Raw genomic sequence first — 15,626 nt, 5'->3', positions numbered from 1 at the left:
AGCGTCCTCTCACGTCAGGGTCCGGCAGTAGACATTAAAAAGCACAAGACACACAGATATAATTTTTTACACAAAACAGCCATCACAGTGATTGCTCTAGGCATACCCTCACTGTGATGGAAGGCAAAGTCTTATCTCCTCCTCATTCTTCTCCCGTGGTGCCACGAGGTGATCGAGGCTCCCAACTTTTTGAAGCCCCCACCGGGCGATGGAAAGTCCCAGGGCCGAGCCGAGCAGGCCGATGAAAGTCCTGAGCCCCCACCGGGCGATGGAAAGTCCCAGGGCCGAGCCGAGCAGGCCGATGAAAGTCCTGAGCCCCCACCGGGCGATGGAAAGTGCTGCGGCCGAGCCACGCAGGGCGATGAACGGCCTGCGAGCGGGTCGATCGTACCTCGCGCTTCGGAGCGGTCGAAGCTGCTACGGTTGGAGCTCCCAAAAGCCGGTCGCCAACCAGGGACCTGCGAACTCCCGATGTTGCGGTCTGCAGGGCCCACGGCCGAAGCCTCCGAGATGGTAAGTCCAGGCCCTGCGACCGGAGTCTTTGAGGTCGATCCCGGCTGGAGGCCGCCGACTCCACGATGTTAGGCCGTAGCGCGAACGGAGATACGACACGGTAAAGGTCGCATCTCCGTTGAGGAGGAGATTTGAAAAAATATTTCCCCCAACCCCCCCACCACCCCCCTACATACACAGAATTAAAAATAAAACAAAACGTACATTTAACATCGACAATGACAAAAAAACACAAAAAAAAACAGAGAGACTGCCGGTGAGCCGCAGCTGCAGAACACAGCCACGCCCCCTGCCATGCATCTGTCATGCATCCGCCCACCCACACTGCAACCTCATAGCATCTTCCTCACAGTTCACACTGCCACCCAGCTTTGTGTCATCTGCAAATTTGCGAATGGTACTTTTAATCCCTTCATCCAAGTCATTAATGTATATTGTAAATAGCTGCGGTCACAGCACCGAGCCTTGCGGTACCCCACTAGTCAATGCCTGCCATTCTGAAAGGGACCCATTTATCCCCGCTCTTTGCTTTGTCTGTCAACCAATTGTCTATCCATGTCAGTACCCTATCCCCAATACCATGTGCTCTAATTTTGCCCACCAATCTCCTATGTGGAACCTTGTTGAAGGCTTTCTGAAAGTCCAGGTACACCACATCCACTGGCTCTCCCCTGTCCATTTTCCTAGTTACATCCTCAAAACAATGGGCGGGAATCTCACCTGCTCGACGCCAAGCGTCACGTGGTCGCCGCCCCAACGGCCGACCCGGCGTCACGTGGTCTCCCGAACGCCCGATCCTGCATCACGTGGTCGGCGCCCCAACGGCCGAACCTGCATCACGTGGTCTCCCCAACGCCCGAATTTGCATCACGTGGTCTCCGCCCCAACGGCCGAACCTGCGTCGCGTGGTCTCCCCAACGGCCGAACCTGCATCACGTGTTATCCCCCCACCCGCCGCCTCCCCGGACGGCCGAGCCCGCCACACGTGGGCGTTCCCGCCACACGTCACTGAGAAGGGATGCCGTGACGACACACGGCTCCCCCTCCTCCCTCCTCCCTCCTGCAGCGATGACGTCAGGACGCCGGCCCCGCCCCGTCCCCCTCCTCCCCGTGTGTGTGTGTGTGTGTGTGTGTAGCGCGGAGCGCGGGCCAAGCAGCGAGTTTGTGTGTGAGCGGGAGCGCGCCCGTCATTTCCGCCAGCAGGTTGGGTTGCGTTGCGCGGTGGCCCGTCGAGGAGACGGAGCGGCGGCGGGCGGGGGGAGAGAGAGAGAGAGAGAGAGAGAGAGACACACAGTCAGTGAGCGAGAGAGAGAGAGATTGTGAGTGAGGGGGGAAGAGAGAGAGAGAGAGAGAAGCCGCACCCGATCCCGATCAACCCCCGAGCCGCTCCCCGCGGGGGCGTGGTGGTGGTGGTGGGTGAGTGAGGGAGGGGGGCCCGAGGTCTATTGGTCTTGTTTGTCCGCGGGAGGGGGGGACTGGGGTTTGAGGCAGGGAGTGAGTGAGTGAGTGAGGTGGTGGTGGTGGGGGCAACGCAGGAGCAGCCGCAAGCCGCCCGCCCGCTTCAGCCATCGAGTCTCCGCCGGCTCTTGCGAAGGATGGGAAACGCTGCGACAGCCAAAAAAGGCAACGAGATCGAGAGCGGTGAGTCGGCACTCGGGGAGGGAGAGAGGCCCCGTGAGGGGAGGGGAGGGGAGGGGAGAGGGGGGGAGAGAGAGGCTCATTCATCCAAACTCCCAGCGCCAGGCTTTGCTGAGGGCCTACTGGGCCTCTTGCCTGGACGTCTGCAACTGCTGCTGTTACTGCTGGTGTGTGTGTGAGTGTGACATCTTGCAGTGTAGCCTCGGACAAGTCTGCCACAGGCGGACAGACAGACACAAACACAAAGAAATAATGCAAAAACAAAATAGCCCTCCTCCTCTTCCCCCACCCCAATCCCTTACCACAGCTAAATAGCCTTGTAAACAATCACAAAGATATACGTACAGAGCCTTCCATAATGTTTGGAACAAAGACCCATCATTTATTTATTTGCCTCTGTATTCCACAATTTGAGATTTGTAATAGAGAAAAAAAAAATCACATGTGGTTAAACTGCACATTGTCAGATTTTATTAAAGACCATTTTTATACATTTTGGTTTCACCATGTAGAAATTAGAGCTGTGTTTATACATACTCCCCCCAATTTCAGGGCAACACAATGTTTGGGACACAGCAATGTCATGTAAATGAAATTAATCATGTTTAGTATTTTGTTGAATGTCCTTTGCATGCAATGATTGCTTGAAGTCTACAATTCATGGACATCACCAGTTGCTGGGTGTCTTCTCTGGTGAGGCTCTCTCTGCCAGGCCTATATTGCAGCCATCTTTAGCTTATGCTTGTTTTGGGGGCTAGTCCCCTTCAGTTTTCTCTTCAGCATATAAAAGGCATGCTCAAGTGGGTTCAGATCAGGTGATTGACTTGGCCACTCAAGACCTTTTTAGGATGTGTCTATACACTTCAGAATTCATTATGCTACTGCCATCAGCAGTTGTACGATTAATAAAGATAAGTGAGCCTTCAGCAGTCATATATGCCCAGACCATAACACCCCCACCACTGTGTTTCACAGATGAGGTGGTATGCTTTGGATCTTGGGCAGTTCCTTCTCTCCTCCATACTTTGCTCTTGCCATCACTTTGATATAAGGTAATCTTTGTCTCATCTGTCCACAAGACCTTTTTCCAGAACTGTGGTTGCTCTTTTAAGTACTTCTTGGCAAACTGTAACTTGGCCATCCTATTTTTGCGGCTAACCAGTGGTTTGCATCTTGCAGTGTAGCCTCTGTATTTCTGTTCATGAAGTCTTCTGCGGACAGTGGTCATTGACAAATCCACAGTTGACTCCTGAAGAGTGTTTCTGATCTGTCGGACAGGTGTTTGGGGATTTTCTTTATTATAGAGAGAATTCTTCTATCATCAACTGTGGAGGTCTTCCTTGACCTGCCTTTGCGATTGGTAAGCTCACCAGTGCTCTCTTTCTTGATTTTGGTGAGCCTAAGGTTTGGCTGATTTCTCTAACAGTTTTATTCCTGTTTCTCAGTCTCTTAATGGTTTCTTTGACTTTCATTGGTACAACTTTGGTCCTTGTGTTGATAAACAGCAGTGAAAGTTTCCAAAGGTGATGGAAAGGCTAGGTGCTGAGAGCTCTCTTATACCTGCATTAAGGATGCATTTAAACACACCTAAGCAATTACAAACGCCTGTTTAGCCATATGTCCCAAACATTCTGGTGCCCTGAAATGGGGGGACTATGTATAAACACAGCTGTAATTTCTACATGGTGAAACAAAAATGTATATAAATACCCTTTAATAAACTCTGACAATGTGCACTTTAACCACATGTGATTTTTTTTCTATTACAAATCTCAAATTGTGGAGTACAGAGGCAAATAAATAAATGATGGGTCTTTGTCCCAAACATTATGGAGGGCACTGTACATACACACACGAAGAATGCAAAAGTAAAATGCTCCCCCCCCCCTCCCCCCTGAATATAGATAGATGCCCCTCAATACTGCGAAAGAGCCTTGCAAGGAAATAGAAAGGGACGCACACACTGGGGAAGAATGCAAAAATAAAATAACCTCTAGTCCAGATAACAAGCCGTCACCACATTTGATACATGATAATATCCTCATCAATAGATCAATGGCTAAGCCAAACTTACTGCCAAACTAAAGAGCCTTGCAAGCAATCAAAAAGATGCACACACTCTAGGGAAGAATGCAGAAATAAAATCCCCCCCCCCCCAAAAAGAAGGAGAGTAGACACAAAAAGCTAGAGTAACTCAGCGGGACAGGCAGCATCTCTGGGGGGAAGAATGGGTGACGTTTCGGGTCGAGACCCTTCTTCAGAGGGACCGTCGGATGTCTGCACACTTCCACACCAGGGGAGGCACACACCCATTTACATCATTACAGATAAACACAAGGGGATTAGTTGCCACATTATTATTATTATCCGCAGTTTAAAAATACACGTTGCTCAAAAAAAACATTATTGGTTTTCAAATCCAATTTTTGTCGTGTTTTGGGTTGGAGGACTATGTGTTCTATTTTTAGAAAATGGGTTGGTGTCTTCTAAGGTAAAGAGTTGTATTGCATGTTGAGGCCTATTTGCTCCTGCAAAACAGGTTTGCACGCTAGCATCACTTTGCTTTCCACGACAAGTAAATTAATTCACTGTTGCTCCCCAACAAATTTAGACAATTCATTGAAGAATCTTGATTGTTTTAAAAGCAAGTAGTATTCAGATATCTACATTGCTAATATTTTGCACTGGTTAGTATGACTGCCTTGTTGTGTAAGATAAGTCAATTAGTTCGATGCAGCTGACCTATTTTTGTCAACTTTTGTGCACTGCTGCGAGGATGTCTATAAATATTTGTAATGTGCATTCATTGTTTTAAGTCGACAAAGCCACATAGAAAATGTGAGTTTATATCTGAAAGAGTCTTGCCCTGAATCTTGTTCTGCCTCAAATGTTGCGAGCTATGAACTTTTGTGGTCGTTTTGCGGCAGCTCCAAGCAATCTGGCTACATTCATATAGACCCACTACCGACCATGTGTTGTGCTGTGTTCATAGACTGATTCTTGTGGAACTTTTTGAGTTTCATTTTGTAATTGTTATATTTGTACAGCAATCTGAAGACAAAATGGTGATCTATTTTTAGAATATGGCTTCGTAATGATAGACTCTGGACATTATGATCTTTGAAATCATTCATGGTAACTTGCCAAAGCAATTGAGAAATATTACGGTTTTCACCTGCTTTGTTGGTTAATCATCTGAAATTTTGTAATTCTTTCGCAAAAGGCTAAGCACTCTTTAATGAGATCTTAAACTTTCCCAATTCTAATGTTTCTCAGAGAAATGTTTAAAAATTATGATAACATATTTGACATGCCTGTGTGATGACTTGTAAGTTCTACCATTTTGAAGTAAAAAGTACATGTTGAAAATTTTTAAACAAGTAGTTCCTTGCTGTGTATTGAATGCATGGTTTACGTCGGCTGATTGAAAATAGCCTGGATAAATGGCAGTAAGTTAGGCTTAGCTATTGATCTATTGATGAGGATATTATCATGTATCAAATGTGGTGTATCATGGCTGTTCATGGTTATCACAACTTGTGTTGGTGTGGCAAACAGTGCAGTGAAAACAAAAAAAAAGACTTCCATTTGCACTGTTTCTTGTTAGAAATGCATTGCAACTAGTAACTACTTTGGTTGTTTAATTAGCATTCTCGTTAAGTGTGCATGATAATTTCATTACGTTCGGTATGTAAAATGTTGCATTTTTAAAATATTAATAATTTGGGATTGAATTGAGTGGATGGTTCCTATAATTATGAGTGATTAGAAAACCAACCATAACTGGGTCTAAGTTGAGTCCATTGTTAATGTTGGATACAAGGACAGACAGTAGGAATTTCAACCTCCCAGTTAGCAAAACCCCCACATATGTGGGTTATTTGGAGCCAGTTGGGATAACCCCCAAGAAGATTGTCATTGATAAAGTCAGAAATTATGAAGAAAAATTGTTTAATCGACAAAGATTGTTCTATCTGGAAATTATGTACAGTTACTCTAGTGTGACTTTTGCAGTGTGGGAAATATTCAAGATTAACCCGCATATCCATTCTCTTTGCAGAGATTAATCTAGGCCTCTTCTGGTTGCTAATGTGCCAAAAATCATCTAGAGTTTCAGGCAATCTGTTCTCTTTGCCCACAATCCTGAGGGGAGGTTTTTTTTTCTCCTTAATCTGACCTTGCTCAAGGCTTTTGAGCTGTCAGAGAAAGCTGCAAACTCACTGTCCATTTCTAAGATTTAAACCATGTATCTTTCTTTGGGCTCTTTTTGTGGATTTTGTCTGAAGTTTTATTTTTCATCCTGATGTCAACTTTGCTCTGAATTATTTGCGCATTAAGTTTCTGATTTAATGTATCTTTTTCTAAATAGTGACTCCACAGTGACTGCCCTGTATAACCTATCCTAATTCATAATCCTGTTTCTAGGTAATGTTCTCAAAAATATTTTTAGACTGAGGAACTATATTTACTTTTCAGCTTTTGCCAGACATTTTTTTAATTTTATGCATATTTTTGACAGTGCAGTTGTGCAGTTATATTGTGATTAAAATTATTCCGTTTGCCTAAGTATCGAAGATTTTGCTTCCCTTGCGCCTACCGCATGTTCTTGCGTCTAAAGATTTAGGTCAGTCTGAAGAAGGGTCTCGATCCGAAACGTCACCCATTGCTTCTCTCCAGAGATGCTGCCTGACCCCCTGAGTTACTCCAGCATTTTGTGTCTACCTAAAGATTGAGGTTTATTATTATCACATGTGAAAAGCTTTATTTTGCATGCCTTCCAGACAGATCAGATACTCTATTTGAATATACTCAAGTACAATAGATAGAGCAAAGGAGAAGACGTACACTCCAAAGACGTACAAATTGTAAAAATTGTCCCTAGTGTGTGTTGGATAGTGTTAATGTGCGGGGATCGCTGGGCGGCGCGGACTCGGTGGGCCGAAGGGCCTGTTTCCGCGCTGCATCTCTAAATCTAAAGATAAATGGTGCTGCATATAGTTCTCAGCATTGCAATGTAAGTTCTTCATTTTGATCTAATTATAAAATATCCCACATAAATTAACATGTTTTCTGAAGGTTATTTTAAGTTGTGCTGTAATATTCTGTAAACTGATCTATCAAACTTGTTATTATTGTAGATTGTGGAGACCCATTAGTTTGGGGTTGATTTTTAGGGTGGTGGTAAATACAGTGCATCCACTGGTGGCATTGGGTGCCGTATAAAATAAACATTTTATTGGTTTATAATATTTACAACATATAATTGGTGCGGCGGTGAGGGAATACTAGAAAGAACCAATAAAATGGGCTCCATATCTGAGGAAGGATGTGCTGGTTCTGGAGAGGCTCCAGCGGAGGTTTACGAGAATGATCCCAGAAATGAGTGGGTTAACATATGATGAGCTTTTGGCGTAACTGGGCCTGTACTCACTGGAATTTAGAAGGATGAGGGGGGGGATCTCATTGAAAGACATGGATAGAGTGGATGTGGAGAGGATGTTTCCACTGGTGGAGAGTCTAGGACCAGAGGTCACTGCCTCAGAATTAAAGGACGTTGCTTTAGGAAGGAAATGAGGATGCATTTCTTTAGTCAGGGGATGGCGAATCTGTAGAATACATTGCCACCAAAGGCTGTGGAGGCCGTCAATGGATATTTTTGCAACAGAGGTAGACGGATTCTTGATTAGTACGGGTGTCAGGGGTTATGGGGAGGAGGAAGGAAAATGGGGTTAAGAGGGAGAAATGGATCGGCCACGATTGAATGGTGGAGCAGACTTGATGGGCCGAATGGCTGAATTCTGCTCCTATCACTTATGAAATCATTCTCAAGTGGGACTTGGCAGAAACTGTTGGGGAATCATTGATGTTGATAACGTACACTGACTACAATATCAGAGTTCGAGTAAATTAATAACCATGTGCTAATGTTCCAATTCATTTGTGAACTTCCTACTTTAAAAAAACATTGTTAGATCTCTAATTCGATATGTCTTATTTTATGTTCATCTTGTACCATTTTTCATGCTTGGGGTGTTTACCAAAATAGCTGGTTCCAAGTAATTGTCTCAGATTACTCATCAGTGACACAGAAGATGACTATTTGGCCCATTCTGGTTAGAACCAATTTTCCATTTCCCTCACAAGTTATCCAATAGTACATGCTCACAACTCCGCTCTGATAATTTTTTTTGCCTTTAATCTCTTCACCACACCCAAGACCAGGATTGAATCTGCCATGCCCTTGTCCTACCATTGTGCTGGTACTACTACAACTCATTTCTATGATGTGACTTTGGGACAGAAAAAATATTTTGCTTAATTTAACGCAAGTTTTGCGATAGAGATTCCCAATCGATTTAACCAGAGTGGAGCACAAAACAAACGTTTACAGCAACAATAAGGTGCTTGATATTTCAACTCCTTTGCAAAGTGTTGGGGACATATTGGTGAGAGAAGATGATTGTTAGTGCATTGGAAATGAAAGGAACACTTAAGTGTTGCAATGGGATGAGTATAACTCCGAGCATATGTAAAGATTTCTCAACCTGTTGTCAGTTTCTTCCACTATGAAAAGGGAGGGAATTAGGTTAAACTTGGGAAAAGTGTAGTAGACACTGAACTGATAATGTCAAGCAAGCCTGGGCTGTTGGAATGTGGCAAATGAAGTTTACTGTGCTGAAATGCAATGTCATTCATTATCACCAGGACAATAAGAAACAGCACAACTCTAAATACGGTGGGGAAAAAAGTGACATTTTTTTCAGGTCAGTTTTGTTTTTAATCAATACAGCGACTAAATTTCTCTCATATCCATTTGCAATAGGTCCAAATAAATGGTGAAATACAAAATACACAAACTACAGCTAATTAAAACCCTCAAAAATAAAGATATTTGTCCATTTAATAAAGTAGAAAACTCAAAACAATTACATAAGCAGAAAACATTTCTTTAAAAATAAGCACCAGTTAACACTCCTTGGCTTCATAGTTGGTGTACAGTTGAGCAGAATCCCACAGGGGCATCAGATGAGCAGGTCAGGTGCTGCACATGCTGTTGGATTTGGTTTGAAGAACTGCTCTACTCTCTGGCAAAAATGTGACTTTTGAGTGTTGCCTAAATCGTTGAAGGTGTTGGGCAGATGAAAGGTGCTTTGCTGATAGAGTTTAGGATTCAAGACTCAGACCACACCAAAGGAAGGGTGATCAATTTAAGTGGCCCATATACACTTCAGGTTGCCTTGCCACGGACTAATATTTTCCATGATTCGAGCCAGCCAGCACCAATTGAAATATTTGTTTATTTTAAATTATTTAAAATGTGTCTAAACATTTTTGGAATTTGAAGAAAAAAACTTTGTTTAACTTTGAGATGGTCAATGATCCCCCTTGGGTATGAATAGGGTGGGGATGTAGGTGGTTGCTGAAGGGCCAGGTACAGAATCTATTTGGCCCTCTGGTCAGTATGACATGCCACCCCACAGCCAGCACATTGCCAGTGATTCTCTGGTGCATCTTTGGCATGTCGTCTACAGTCTGGCCCAGTCTGTGAAATGCTGGTTGTCATACAAGTGGAGTGTTCTTCACTTCTGGTTACCACTTAGCCTCAATCTATAGAGACATAATGCATGGAAACAGCCCCTTTGGTGCACCAAGTTCACGCTGAACAAACTACAAACCCGCACATCTTTGGGATGTGGGAGGAAACCGGAGCATCTGGAGGAAATCCCCATGGTCACAGGGAGAACGTGCATCCCCCCTCTCTCCATCCTCTCTTCCCCCCCGCCACCTCCCGCCCAAGTTGTACTAGTTTCAAAGTCGTCTTGTCGAGTCTCGTTGCCTGTAACTCGTTTTCACCTAGTCCCTAGCTAACAATGGTCTGTTTCCTTTATCGTCGTTACTTTTTTTGCATTTCTTTTTGTTTAGTTTAGAGATACAGCACGGAAACAGGCCCTTCGGCCCACTGAGTCCACGCCGACCACCAATCCCCGCACATCAACACTATCCGACACACTAGGGACGATTCACATTTATACAAAGCCAATTAACCTACAAGCCTGTACATCTTTGGACTGTGGGAGGAAACCAAAGATCTCAGAGAAAGCCCACAGGGTCAGGAGGAGAACGTACAAACTCCGTACAGACAGCGCCCATAGTCGGGATCGCACCCGTGTCTCTGGTACTGAAAGAGCTGTAAGGCAGCAGCTCTACCGCAGCCCCACCGTTGCCGCCCCTTCATTTCATATCTTTCATTCATTTGTTCTATATCTCTCCATATCACTGTCTATAATCTGTTGTTTCCCTTTCCCTTGACTTCGGTCTGAAGAAGGTCTCAACCTGTCACCAATTTCTTTTCTACAGAGATGCAACCCGCTGAGTTACTCCAACATTTTCTGTCTATCTCAGCTAGCACAGTTGTTTGTTACTTTTCATGTTAGTGGCAGGTGTTCCTTTTACTTTTAACTTTTAAAACTCGCTCCACCAGTTCTTGTGTAGTTGTGCTTCCACGGGCAGAGTTCTGTGTTGCTGTTGCCAGGTGCTCAGGGTCATTCCTAGAAGCAAGGCTTGTGGCATCTTGATGATTGCATTTCACGGAGATTTGTTGGCAGATTATTAATTATATTGTAATGCCATGCATTGTACTCTACAAAGGATAATGCTTAAATGATGGGGTGCTTCTAAATAACCAACTCATTTGGCTTTCATTTGGCCTGATGGTCTGCATCTCAGGGTACTTAAGGGGGTGGCTCTAGAAATTGCGGACGCATTGGTGATCATTTTCCAATGTTCTATAGATTCAGTCTGAAGAAGGGTCTCGACCCGAAACGTCGCCCATTCCTTCTCTCCTGAGATGCTGCCTGACCCGCTGAGTTACTCCAGCATTTTATGAATAAATACCTTCTATAGATTCAGGATCAGTTCCTGTGGATTGGAGCGTAGCTAATGTTATCCCACTTTTTAAGAAAGGAGGGAGAGAGAAAACGGGAAATTATACACCAGTTAGTCTGACATCAGTGGTGGGGAAGATGCTGGAGTCAATTATAAAAGACGAAATTGCGGAGCATTTGGATAGCAGTAACAGGATCGTTCCGAGTCAGCATGGATCCAAGTCTTCAGTTTCCTCCCACACTCCAAAGACGTGCAGGTATGTAGGTTAATTGGCTTGGTAAATGTAAACATTGTCCCTAGTGTGTGTAGGATAGTATTAATGTCGCTGGTCAGCGCAGACCCAGTGGGCCGAAGGGCCTGTTTGCACGCTGTATCTCTAAACTAATTGCAGATATTCAACAGCTCCTCTGATGACTCAAGTTCCATTCGTTTAATCAACTTTACAATTTGCAGGGCTCAGTTTTCTCCATTTTATTTTAGTGTTTTATCAAAACTCAGAACTTATAGCGTTTTAAAATATGCTTTGAAACACTTCATTTTCATGAATAAGATAGAAAAAATCAGAAGTTGGGGGAAAAACAAAGCAGATTTACAAAGGCACAGGTTTCAAGTAGGCTTGTGAAGCCCAGAGACACACCAGGATTAATATTTAGTACTTCTCTAAAGGTAGTCATCCAAGGCACACAACGATAAATTAAACAACCACAGATCCAATGGAATGTATGAAAGCCAAATGAGTTGGTTATTTAGAAGCACCCCATCATTTAAGCATTATCCTTTGTAGAGTACAATGCATGGCATTACAATATAATTAATAATCTGCCAACAAATCTCCGTGAAATGCAATCATCAAGATGCCACAAGCCTTGCTTCTAGGAATGACCCTGAGCACCTGGCAACAGCAACACAGAACTCTGCCCGTGGAAGCACAACTACACAAGAACTGGTGGAGCGAGTTTTAAAAGTTAAAAGTAAAAGGAACACCTGCCACTAACATGAAAAGTAACAAACAACTGTGCTAGCTGAGATAGACAGAAAATGTTGGAGTAACTCAGCGGGTTGCATCTCTGTAGAAAAGAAATTGGTGACAGGTTGAGACCTTCTTCAGACCGAAGTCAAGGGAAAGGGAAACAACAGATTATAGACAGTGATATGGAGAGATATAGAACAAATGAATGAAAGATATGAAATGAAGGGGCGGCAACGGTGGGGCTGCGGTAGAGCTGCTGCCTTACAGCTCTTTCAGTACCAGAGACACGGGTGCGATCCCGACTATGGGCGCTGTCTGTACGGAGTTTGTACGTTCTCCTCCTGACCCTGTGGGCTTTCTCTGAGATCTTTGGTTTCCTCCCACAGTCCAAAGATGTACAGGCTTGTAGGTTAATTGGCTTTGTATAAATGTGAATCGTCCCTAGTGTGTCGGATAGTGTTGATGTGCGGGGATTGGTGGTCGGCGTGGACTCAGTGGGCCGAAGGGCCTGTTTCCGTGCTGTATCTCTAAACTAAACAAAAAGAAATGCAAAAAAAGTAACGACGATAAAGGAAACAGACCATTGTTAGCTAGGGACTAGGTGAAAACGAGTTACAGGCAACGAGACTCGACAAGACGACTTTGAAACTAGTACAACTTGGGCGGGAGGTGGCGGGGGGAAGAGAGGATGGAGAGAGGGGGGATGCACGTTCTCCCTGTGACCATGGGGATTTCCTCCAGATGCTCCGGTTTCCTCCCACATCCCAAAGATGTGCGGGTTTGTAGTTTGTTCAGCGTGAACTTGGTGCACCAAAGGGGCTGTTTCCATGCATTATGTCTCTATAGATTGAGGCTAAGTGGTAACCAGAAGTGAAGAACACTCCACTTGTATGACAACCAGCATTTCACAGACTGGGCCAGACTGTAGACGACATGCCAAAGATGCACCAGAGAATCACTGGCAATGTGCTGGCTGTGGGGTGGCATGTCATACTGACCAGAGGGCCAAATAGATTCTGTACCTGGCCCTTCAGCAACCACCTACATCCCCACCCTATTCATACCCAAGGGGGATCATTGACCATCTCAAAGTTAAACAAAGTTTTTTTCTTCAAATTCCAAAAATGTTTAGACACATTTTAAATAATTTAAAATAAACAAATATTTCAATTGGTGCTGGCTGGCTCGAATCATGGAAAATATTAGTCCGTGGCAAGGCAACCTGAAGTGTATATGGGCCACTTAAATTGATCACCCTTCCTTTGGTGTGGTCTGAGTCTTGAATCCTAAACTCTATCAGCAAAGCACCTTTCATCTGCCCAACACCTTCAACGATTTAGGCAACACTCAAAAGTCACATTTTTGCCAGAGAGTAGAGCAGTTCTTCAAACCAAATCCAACAGCATGTGCAGCACCTGACCTGCTCATCTGATGCCCCTGTGGGATTCTGCTCAACTGTACACCAACTATGAAGCCAAGGAGTGTTAACTGGTGCTTATTTTTAAAGAAATGTTTTCTGCTTATGTAATTGTTTTGAGTTTTCTACTTTATTAAATGGACAAATATCTTTATTTTTGAGGGTTTTAATTAGCTGTAGTTTGTGTATTTTGTATTTCACCATTTATTTGGACCTATTGCAAATGGATATGAGAGAAATTTAGTCGCTGTATTGATTAAAAACAAAACTGACCTGAAAAAAATGTCACTTTTTTTTCCACCGTATTTAGAGTTGTGCTGTTTCTTATTGTCCTGGTGATAATGAATGACATTGCATTTCAGCACAGTAAACTTCATTTGCCACATTCCAACAGCCCAGGCTTGCTTGACATTATCAGTTCAGTGTCTACTACACTTTTCCCAAGTTTAACCTAATTCCCTCCCTTTTCATAGTGGAAGAAACTGACAACAGGTTGAGAAATCTTTACATATGCTCGGAGTTATACTCATCCCATTGCAACACTTAAGTGTTCCTTTCATTTCCAATGCACTAACAATCATCTTCTCTCACCAATATGTCCCCAACACTTTGCAAAGGAGTTGAAATATCAAGCACCTTATTGTTGCTGTAAACGTTTGTTTTGTGCTCCACTCTGGTTAAATCGATTGGGAATCTCTATCGCAAAACTTCCTGGTGCTGGTTTACCAAGGAAGGACACAAAGTGCTGGAGTAACTTAGCGGAGTTAGCGTCCCTGGAGAACATGGATAGGTGATGTTTCGGGATGGGACTCTTCCATGTGTTCTCCAGCGATACTGCCCGACCCACTGAGACTCCTTTTTGTGTCTTTCTTGGGATGGGCAGTGATCCCTGTGTGCTGAGAAATGAAGTTTTAATTATTACCATTTTTAATTACAATTGTGCCACAATCTTTTGTTTCAAGGGAATTTATTTAAGCTGTTTTGGAGAATTTCTGACTATATTTGCTTTTTTTTTGTTGAGGGAAATTAATGACAGCAAACCAATCTAAATTTTTATACAGTTGATCAGTTTCATATTCTGGAGCAGTCCATAGTTATTTTGATGCTTAAAACACAAATCGAGGTTTTTGAATTGGAGGACAGAAATGATTAGTGGCTCATGAAATTGCTCTACTTCCCTGCTCTTTCTGGCTATTGAATTTTCAGCATTGCTTTTTTAATCATTAAGAAGAAAACTATTTATTCATTCATGCTTAATCTAGTGCAAATATTGCATGTAGTCGAGGCTAACTTCAGCATCCCCAGTATATTTGCTTATGCTATGTTTGTCATTTTCATAAATAATTTATAAAGTTAAACGCTCACCTGTCTGTCCTCTGGGGATTGACTCAAGTGAGCCACTCAAGCAGCGAATAAATAATTGGTATAATCAAGCTTGGAATTTGTTTTAAGTTGCACTGTTCAACATCGTATAAACTTAGATACAATACAGATTTAAAAATGGTGACACTGTAGTTTGATGACAATTGTAGTGCCCATTATTTGGCAAGTTCAGATCAGAAATGTCAGCGTGGAAAACTGCAATGGCAAGACTCGGCAGTCGATGACTAATTGCCCTGCAGAAATTAGCCATCTGTGGTGTGGCTCTTTAGTGCCTCTTGATGTTGTGCAACCATTTCTGCAGGAGGAAATATGCTCTTGTTCTTTGCCTTGGAGAAATGCACAAGGGAAACCTAGCCTGACAGTGGCCAGCCAATTTAACACCTTGGTTTTGCACTAAAATATTGCTGACACAGCACTAAATCCCTCTTATATACTTTTAATCTGTTCTGTTTGCAAGGTCTGTTTTGTCTCCTATTTGTCATTGAACATAGGGACATCTCATCAGACATTCGTCAGAGGATCAGCATAATTATAAGCTTTGCATGGTTTGACGCAATCGGTCCTGGTCTCCCTTCTACTGCCGGTGCACACCACATGCTAATACCTGCTGAGTTGCTCCAGCATTTTGTGTCTACCTTTGATTTAAACCAGCATCTGCAGTTCTTTCCTACACATGCTAATACTCAGTTTGTAGATTCAGTGATTTGTTCCATCTGTACTGCTGCTACCGTGAAATTGTCCAGTACACTTCATGCAACTTTTTTTGTGTCTGGTTAGATTTGAGATTCTCGCACGTAGCACAAATGTGTAACACCTCTA

General features: G+C 43.5%; 1 protein-coding gene across 1 annotated transcript in view; it reads left to right on the top strand.

The window, feature by feature from the left end:
• Positions 1-1,992: 1,992 nt before the first annotated feature.
• The window catches only part of LOC144598239 (cAMP-dependent protein kinase catalytic subunit beta), a 139,713-nt gene continuing 126,079 nt past the window's right edge, over positions 1,993-15,626 (top strand). Inside the window, exon 1 of the mRNA XM_078408129.1 lies at positions 1,993-2,154. Coding sequence (XP_078264255.1) covers positions 2,109-2,154 — 46 coding nt within the window. The 5' untranslated portion in view covers positions 1,993-2,108. The remainder of the gene's footprint in view (positions 2,155-15,626) is intronic.

This window comes from Rhinoraja longicauda, chromosome 11 (assembly GCF_053455715.1).
Source record: "Rhinoraja longicauda isolate Sanriku21f chromosome 11, sRhiLon1.1, whole genome shotgun sequence".
Classification (NCBI taxonomy): Eukaryota; Metazoa; Chordata; class Chondrichthyes; order Rajiformes; family Arhynchobatidae; genus Rhinoraja; species Rhinoraja longicauda.
This window is presented reverse-complemented; position numbering and strand designations above follow the sequence as displayed.